At 39.3% G+C, this 10160-nt stretch overlaps 1 protein-coding gene across 1 annotated transcript; it reads left to right on the top strand.

The window, feature by feature from the left end:
* Positions 1-5406: 5406 nt before the first annotated feature.
* EAF01_005544 (uncharacterized protein) lies at positions 5407-8995 on the top strand (the record flags this gene model as incomplete). The annotated part of the gene is made up of 3 exons (XM_038913797.1): positions 5407-6139; positions 6260-8575; positions 8625-8995. The coding sequence occupies 3 exons, from the start codon at positions 5407-5409 to the stop codon at positions 8993-8995; spliced, it is 3420 nt and encodes a 1139-aa protein (XP_038770246.1).
* Positions 8996-10160: the final 1165 nt, after the last annotated feature.

Here is a 10160-nt window from a genome sequence, read left to right as displayed (position 1 = left end):
ACAAAAAGGCCTCGAGCCTAAAAGAACACGTTAACTGTAACACAGTGAACGCAAATATAGAAACAATGTCACACCAAAAAAATCGATACTTGGAAACATCAATCATCATGTGACATTGTCTCACTCCGATAACTCTGACAGAGTGTGCCACGTAAAGCAAAAAAGGGATGAAAAAGGATCAACGACATGGTTGATATGCCGGTAGCCATTGACATCCCATCTTTGTGTTACGGAACACGACCTTCACACCGGTGGGTAGGTATTCCGCTCTTAGCCGACTAGCTGGATGGGATTTGGGAATGTGTAAGGGCATGAGATAGAATGTGAAAATAAATTGGGGCTGAATATACGGGGATGAAGCGGAACTTATCTTCTTCATCGAGATCTATTCATCTGGAGCTGTGAAGAGAAGTATGCGATCAAAGTGGAAACGAAAGGAGCGGTGGAAGGAATCGAAGCAGTAGAAGATCTAGAATCAGCCACGGGGGCTGATAGATGACCTGAACGTACCTAGAAAATGCATGAAAGTGCATTTCCCCATCACATTTTGGAATTCCCATGTCGATATAAATGAGATTGATCGTAAAAGGAAATCATGAGAGGATAGGGTGGTCAAACTAGCGACTCTAATTGTGGGCGAAATGAAAACGAGTATTATCATCTGATATCGTCAACCATATTCCGAACAGTGCGAAAAGAAAAGGAAATTATTAGCATAAACTTTCATATTTCGTGTTTGGCACAAACCTACCTACCCAGATTCCCATCCGATTTGTACAATGCCTTTATGCAAGATTATCAGAGTGAATGCAGCCAAAGTAACCCCTGAGTGGGTAGAGTGACATTCGAGAGCTCTCGCCTGCCGCCATCCTACGCCAGGGATATAATTCCCTGTATTTTGTGGAGGAAGGATTGGGATTTGGGTGTTACGCGAGATGTTTCGTTATGCAAGTGACCATTTATAGATATCTAGGTAACTATCTGCAATCGATCAATGAGTATAGGCGCAGACTTTGGATGATTTGAAACCGATAATCTCATGGAGTTTTTGGGGGGATCCTCATACCTCCTCGAATTCAAATAACTCTTTCCATTTGTACCTTCATGAAATCGTGAAGAAGATATGTCGTCCGAATCTGGAGAATGCCCATTTAACGGTCTTGCAGTGACAGGTTTTCGGGTTTTCCTTGGTGCTACTGCTACTGCTGCACCTAAAGAGAAATGTTCTAGGCGTTGAGACTAGTTGACTAAGGTAAGGCAAAGTCAGGTACCTACTCCCCTACGTTTCCATCCGTTTTTCGGGATCAGAGACTTGGTTTGAAGTACTCGTAGAATTAATTAAAGATGTATAGTATAAGTTAAAAACCATTATAACTTTTATAATTTTCGATAAAATAAGCTAGAATTGATATTTATAATTAGTTAATATTATAATTATATTATCTTAAAGTTTCTAAAGAATCGAAATTGAAATAATCGAAATAAAAGCAATCGAAGTTATTAAATTGATTCGAAAAGTACCTATTTTCTAATATCTTTTTAATCTTTAATAACTTAATTAACTTGAAATCTATAATATTAAATCTAGATATATTATAAAATGAAAGTTTTTCTATTAAATGAATATATTTTTTTATAAAGATCTATCTATAATTGAGAAAGTTATTTATATTTGAATTAAAAAAAGTTTTAAATTTATTACTTTTAAAATAGTAACTTTATTCATTTTAGGGTTTCTAAATATAATTTTTTAAAAATCTAAATCTCTTTTTTATTTTAATTTTAAATAACTTCTGAAAATAAAGATTAATAAAAAATACTTTTTTTAGAATAAGATTTTTCTTTATTTTAAATAGAATTTAAAAGTTTTATAATATATAATTAAGAATTAATAAAGATATATAGAATCTAAAAGATAATATTAAATTATTTTTATTTTTATTAGCTAAATAATTTTAGAATACTAAATTATTCCTTTTTAATTTAAATCTTATTAAACTTTCTTTCTATATATATAATATATAAAAGAATTCTTCTGTCGAGTTTAATATAATCTAATCAGAATTTGTAGAAATTATAGCTAATTCTAATATATACTATGCATCTCCGATTATTTTGTCAAGTAGTTTATGCCACGTAATAACGGACTTATTTGGGATGCATTTCGCGTATGTATGTTACGCATTTGAGAGTTAATAGAGAAAAATAGCAACGTTGAAAGACTGGACTGGAACACTGAAACGTTGAATTGAATTGAATTTGGTATTGATTGGTGGGATTTTCATCGCCACCTCGGGATGATGCGATGTTCGAAATCTTCGTGAGTCTTTTTGTACTGTTGTACTGTTGTACTGTTGTACTGTTGTACTGTTGTACTGTTGTACTGTCGTACTGTCGTACTGTCGTACTGTCGTACTGTCGTACTGTTTGTTGTACTAGAGGTCCTATAATTGCGTTGTGGCGGATGGATGGATGGATGGATGGATGAGTAGGTAGTAGTGCTGAGTATATTGGGAGAAAGTAGGCCTAGTACTAGTACCGGTAGGATGAGATATTGATTCGTATGAACCATTATTTTGATGAGTCTGACTTATATTTATTATAAAATAAAGCAAGATAAATGGAAACGCTATAAATGACGATGGAGTAAGAAGGATATAGTCTGCATGCATGCCAGCCGAACCAAGTAAAGAACTGGGTGCCTGGGCTAGTAATTAAAGTGTAAAAGAAAGTGTTCGCCGTTCAGGCCATTCATCATTGGGTATAAGTTGGAGGAAGATCGACCAAACGCTATTTGCTAGGGTGACAAACACTTTATTTTAGTTGATCCCTTCTTCCAATCCTGAAGATCCTTGAGGGTTTAGAGATAAGTTTTTGGTTGATGAGAGGGAGGAGGGGAGGAGGGGAGGGGGGGGAGGTGGGGAGGAGGGGAGAGAGCAGGGAGGAAAGGATCGATTGGATGGTTGGATGTCATTGTGAGAGAAGGAAGAGATGTTTGTTGTAGAAATGAATATATTCAGAAGATATTCAGAAGATATTCCAAATATATACGTGCCATATCAACATACTCGGTACTTTATTAGCACATAGATCGACGAGGTACCTATCTACAATACCTAGGTATATATAATACTCGGTACTCACCATAGACACACTCTCAATTACCTACCTACCTGCTCACTTACTTACTTCATGTCAAGTAAATTGGGATTGTCCACCATCTCTCTCTTTTTCTTTCCTGGATCAGAGATGATAGTAGAAGTATCATATTGCTTCATTTAAACTTTGGAAAATTCAATTGCTTTTTCTTTAGTTTCCCTGGAGAAGATCATTCGCTAGGCAATCTATTACCTTGGTTCACGATAAGGAATATCATTTCGAGTGACACGGCGGCGCTTTTATTTGGATTTGCTTTGAATAGACCAAGGTCCTAGGTAGGTCCCTACATATTTGGAGAATGAAGAATGGAGAATGGAGACTGGAGAATGGAGAATGGAGAATTGGAGGAGCGAGGAAAGAAATCAACAAATAAGAAAAAAAGGGGGCAGAGAGAAGACAGAGGGGCTAGAGGGGACAGAGGGATCAGAAGGCAGAGAGAGAGAGAGGAGAGGAGAGAAAGAGAAAGAGAGAGAAGTCAGATGTAGAAAATGGTGAATATTATTACTAGGAAAGGTTACCTACCTAGCTAGTACTTTCACCTAGGTATCATTATCATTTCACTCTTCGGTCCCCTTGTATACCTGTGAACACTTAATCACATTCCCGCTTATCGTACATTACTCTTTTTCATAACAAAATCTCTATAAAAAAATCGTTTTCTCACATAAACTAATGATTTTTATAAAACCTCAATAAATAAAAAATTGATTTGAAAAATTAATATATTAAAGGTAAATATAGTAAGAATCTTATGAATAAACGATTTCTTTTAAATTTTCTTTTTTAATAAAGTTATAAGTTTTTAAAATTGTAATTTATTTTATTAAAATTTTATAATATATAACATCTTTTCTATATTAAGAAAATCCCTTTTTTTTAAATAGAATTTTTTTAGAAATTTCAACTTTCAATATCTAAAACCTTATTAAAAAAAAGACTAAAGATATTTTACTTATTTTTTTTATATGTAATTTTGATAAATTTCTTTTAATTTATTTAAATAATACAAATTCAATTATAAGATTGATTGAATTAACATATAGTTCAAAAGTTAAAGAAATAATAGTTTTTAATGTGTTTTCGTTTTTTTAGTATGTGATAAGCCGGGGCTTCACCTCTTACATTATATTTTACCTACATTTATCTACATTTACCTACATAATATATCATCAACCAACCAACCACTCTTTACAATCCATAATCCATAATCTATATGCGGACGAATTACCTGCGTAGTACCTCTTCTCCGTCTATTGTCTGTCATTTTCACAGTCATAATCATTGTCATTCTTTTATATTCTTCACTTGACTTCAATTCGATTCAATTCAAACCCGTCCAATCCAGTCCAATCCAATCTATTTCAACCCCCATTCAAACCCAATTCAACCCAATTCACCCCCATTCGATTTATAAGATCAATCTTGTAATCTTTTTTTATTTTATACACCATCATAACCATCCCATTTGATTAATTCACTTCATCCATACTTCACTGACCGGTAGTTGAATGAGAATAATTCATTCCACTATCAACTTCATATCACTCAATACGAATTCCAATTCTACATCCACACATTCATCCATATCTAGCAATCAAAATTTCTTGGAATTGCCGGATTCCTTCACCCTCTTCTTCTTCTTCTTCTTCTTCTTCTTCTCCTCCTTCTTTTTCTCCATTGCCCAAAAGTTCCCTCACCCCATTCAATTCCTCCATCAATCTATTAACCGTTTACCTAAGGCGTTTGATTGAATGATCAATGGATTGATTTGATTTGATTTGATTCAACAACAGTGGAGCTCAAGGGGAAAGTACTTCATACCTAGCTTCAATCACCCACCGTCCACCGTATTCCAAAGGGTCTGATCTGCAAATCTTCCTTTCTAGCATCAACCTTGGTTCGTCTTTCACTGCCTCTCAGATAGTCACACCAAGACCTCCAGGAAAAAAGAGCTTGTTGTTCATTAAATAGTCGGGAAAGCGTATAACCTTTTGCCCTTGGGTCCGAGATTACAAGGAGCTTCTCTCGCTTTATCCACGAAACGCCGGATCATCCCTCTCCCTCTTCTCCAGCCTAATAACTTATTACTCCTGAAGTTCGCGGTAATAGCGTCTAACATATACACTCCTTCGATTCGATGTCATACTGAAAGGAATTTCACTTACCTATCACTGGCATATCTGCCACTACAGTCTTTCATATTCAACAAATACAGTATATCTGCTTTCCATTAAATATTCATTCGCCATGGATAATAATAATTCAACTTCGGCTCCTCTCGCGGATTACTTTTGGATCGCGGGGATTGATTCTCTACAATATGGGCCCGAGGTTTTCCCTTCGAATCCAAGAGATAGATCAAGCAACATCATACAAGCGCCTCCCTCTCCTCAAGTCGATGCTACAATAGAAGAAAGTCCTGAGGGTGAAAACTCTCCTCCTCCAAATAACAATCGAGCTTCTGCACGACATTCCCGCAATAGCTCATGGAATCGTCTCAGCAAACAATCCTCGCACGAATCGCGAAGCTCAATATCCACTCTCGATGAGCTTGAAGGAACTGCGAGTAATCGAAGTAGTGTGACCATTAAAGCTGGTGAAATTGGTCACATCAATGGCATCGGAAATGGCACCGGCACCGGCACCGGCACCGGCAACGGCAATGCAAATGGCAATACAACTAGCACAAAGACCGAGGGTGGAGGAATATTTGGAAATTTCGACTTCGATACGGCGCTACTGAAGTTTGCGAGCGAGCGGGAGAATTTCCTGGATGACTTGAGTTTTAGTGCTGGGGCCACAACACAACCTGCACCTCCCATGACAAATCCGAGAGCTTCGAGATTAAGAGTGGAAGATGCAGAAAATATACATAGGAGAAGTCCGACTTTAAGGAGCGTGGGTGGAAGCATAAGGAGAAGAATTAGCTTCAGAGATCTGAATAGTGTAAAGAGACAGCCTTCTATGGCCGGTAGAAGTAGTAAGTCTGACAATATGCGTTTCGGTGCGGCACATATATTACATGCATTGCATACACCCAAGATGATTTTACCCGCAACCCTCTCATGTCTTTGAATACTTATGCTGACCATGACAACAGTGTCAGTTCGCACTTCGAGGCGCCTTAGCAATTACAATTCCGTCATCCCGCCTCCAGAGCCCCTGAATCTGGATCCTGATATGCACCCTTTAAAACGACGTTTTGAACCCGTTTTACTCGATAGATACCCACCCAAACACGCGACAGAAGAATTACCGAGGAGAGGTAAATTTCCCGATTATGTCCCTATGTTTGCATTTCCAAATGATATCAATATTGTTTCCTCGGACGAACGGCCACGATCAACCTGGCATGGATTTGCTATGACCTCAGATGACAATTCCAAAATATACGGAATTACCGTAATTGTCTGGAAGCCATTGGATCAAGAAGCGGCCGGAAATGTGGAAAGAAGATGTGAGGCTTGGAGACAAAGCCATATGACAAACGAGGAACGAGAACTTGCGGCGAGTTTGGGAGAACGATTGGCTGCAGAACGTGCACACCTTTCACAATTGCTAGCAAAATTGCCGAGTGTTGTATCTGGCTCGGCCGCTAGAGAACAGTTGGAGGAACAGATTAGTGCAGTGGAGGAAAAAATTACTTTGATGACGGATATGTTGAGGCCTGTCAGACACGGCGCAGCAGCTAAAATTGAAGGATTGACTGATGGCGAGACGGGGCTTTGGATACCTAGGGCATATGGAATCCTTGGCAGAGATGGAAGTATGACAAGCTTCTGGAAGGAATGGCTGAAGGCTGTTGTGGTACCAATGACGGATGGTGGAATACTCCGAGTTCCTGCAAGTTCGCCAAAAATCGGTAGATGGCAACCCCTGGAGAGATATGTTGTCAATCTGTGTACCGAAGCACTGAGCCCGATATCCTCGAAAACTCAAATTGAAATTGCAGTGCGAGAACTACGACTTTTTGCGCGAAAGGAAGCACCAAATGAACTGCCAGATTCACGAAATACGGATATTTATGCACTCTTCAGAGCTCTGAGTATACCCAATATTGTTGCTCTGGTAGAATTTATGTTGTCGGAATCTAGGATCATTTTACTGTCATCCCACACAGCTATGTTACATCTTGCTAGTAAAGCTTTGGTCAGTCTCCTGTACCCACTCAAATGGGCAAGCATCTTTATTCCAGTTCTACCAGCTAGATTAATTTCAGCGCTGGAAGCACCTTGTCCTTATATTGTTGGCATTGAAAGGAGATATGATAATATAGAGCTTCCGGAGGATGATTATGTTTTCGTGGATTTGGATCAAGACACCGTTGAGTCTACTGCTCCACCTGTTTCACTACCACGACAACAGCGTCGAAAGCTTGTGTCCCTCTTGCAGCTGGCAGCTCCTCATCACAATAGATGTGGTGTAGAGGTAGCACCACCACCTTATGCTGTTGAAACCTTTCCCTATGATGCATTTTCGTCGGAGAACGAATCGGTATTCACACAGAATGCACCACCTGGCACTTTGGGTAAGTACGTTAGCCAGAACTCAACAACCTTTGGAGAACCGGATCCACAAAAGATGAAGAGACCTCTAGTTTTCAATGCATTCTTGCAGTCGAAGAATGACCACACTCGTGTTGAGCGTCCATCAACTAGCGTATCAAGCAAAACCAGTCCACCCGCATCTTTATCGCCTGTATCTGGTCATTGCCCACCAATGCCTACAACTCCTATCTCTCGAAACGATTCTGGGTTCGCTCTGACGGCTACTTTGAGAGAGAAGAGATCTGGTCACTTCGATACAAACTCGAGACGTAGTTCTTCATTTGGTCTAGAGCGACAACCGACACTTCGTAGACCCAGTGCACCATTTGTCAATGGCCATTCGGCTAGTCTTTCCACTTCTGCTGTTTCCATTGGCGATAGCAACTCCATGTATGGTTATGCACCGTCTGCTTATGCACCATCCGCCTATGCGGCTTCGACTATCGCTGCTTCAACAATCATGCCCAACATGCTCATGCAACCAGTTTTGAATACGGAGACAACCATATGGGTAGAAGGACATTGCTTTGTTTATAATGCCAACGACATGGGATCTGTATGCTCCATCTGTGATGAAAGAGCAGAGGATGATGGCATGTATACCTGTAGTGCTTGTAGCACGGTATCACACGGCCGTTGTTTAGGTTGGTGTTCGCTTGTCTGTCCAGCCGCCTTCCATGCAGATCGTGTACGTGCAGCTTTCGTTCGATGTTTCGCAAATTTGTTTTACACTTACAGAAAACATCTTGGTCGGCCATCGAAAGAACAAAAGTCATCTGGACAACTATATGGTTTTGATTTAGCTGCATTCAAAAAGAGTCTCCCAAGCGATCAACAAGAATATATAGCAATGTTGGAACAGACACAAGGTAATTCAATTCATGGTTATGTCTGTGAAGTATACTAACATTAAGATAGCATTCAATGAATTTATTCACGAACGAGAAACTAAGCAATCAAACGATCGAGATATTCAGTTATTCGACTCGATTATTCAAGCGAAGAAGTCAAGAGGACGCGCATCATTCTTTTCTTCTAAAGCTTCACTTCGACCTAGTTTCCTTGAGGATACATCAGATCACTTATGGCGCTCCGCATTAGTTCCGGTACCTAGAGATGCTAAATTTCCTGGTGATTATAAGACGATTGTCTCTAGAATTCCAGCACAATTGGATATTGGATTGATGAAAGAGCCACGCAGTGTTGCAGGTGTGCCGCGTATGGACATGCCAGGAAAAAGGGTAGGCCGTAAAGCAGTTCCAAGTATGCTTGGTGGAAGAGGAATTTGAGTATGAATGAATGGAAAGAATGGTTGCATACGAAAAAGATATGAGACGAGGCCGACGGATCCAAAATTACGATGGAAAGATTACAGATAAATACACGCCCGGTTATAATTTAAAGAAAAAAATACGAAGGAAAAAGAAAGAGGAGAAGAAAGCGATTCGATAATAAATTTCAATGCAAGATGCGAGCGAGATGTGTAAGATATCCAAGCGAGGAGTTTAAAAGATTTTTTTGATGTTTTGTTGTTGATTCTCTTTACAAGTCCATGGAGCGAGAGCCTAGTGGCGAAATGCATAGGGTGGGTAGGGATGGGTGGATGGATGGATATCTGTGTGGTGTAATTAGGTGTTGAGTGGAAAGCAAACTTTTTGTTTTAATTGATTTTTGGGGTGGAGTGGGTAGATTGTCCAAAGGGGCGAGAAATGGGAATTAATATTTGGGGAGAAGCTGGGGAAAATAGAGGGGTGAGAGGGGCGGAGGAAAGACAAGCTAATGTGTTGGATTGCGAATTGGACTCAATGGCTGGATGGATGAACGTCGTGTTGGGATATGATATGATACTGAGTGGTCTATTGGTTGATTGCATTATATTTGCTCGCTTGCTTTTTGCTCTCGAAAGCTCGCTCAATGCGTAGATGGTTTTGCGTAGAGGCAGGGGATGAGGAAGAACGGAAAAACATGGCGGGTGATGAGATGCGGTGTTGGGTTACTCATGATGATGAGTCGCGGATAAAGGGGGCTGGAAAGGAGATTAGATGAGATGAGACGAGATGTGATGAGGGGTAGGGATGGGATGGTGAAGCGAGAGATAGAACGGCAAATGTACAGAGACACACCTACACAGAGAGCGATCTAATAATAGCGATACAGCGAGCAATACATCGAGATACCAAGAAAGAAAGTGTCGATTCAAATTTTGATGCATGCATACAGACGTATATATGACTTGAAGTGAAAAAGCAATGCATGAGTGATATTCGTGATGTTCTTGAAAATCGACTACCAACCTAGGTATGTGTATAGGTAGGTATACTTATCATGTTCGAAAACCAATCAACCATTCACTCATTCAAGACAGCTATGAATAAGTAGTCATACAAGTACAGAATCTAAACATCAAACAATAAAATACACACAAAGAAAAAAAATGAGTTTTGTATTCTTGTA

Source organism: Botrytis porri, assembly GCF_014898465.1.
Source record: "Botrytis porri strain MUCL 3234 chromosome Unknown BPOR_007, whole genome shotgun sequence".
Lineage (NCBI taxonomy): Eukaryota > Fungi > Ascomycota > Leotiomycetes > Helotiales > Sclerotiniaceae > Botrytis > Botrytis porri.
The sequence above is the reverse complement of the archived record's forward strand: the minus strand, read 5'-3'. Positions and strand labels throughout refer to the sequence as shown.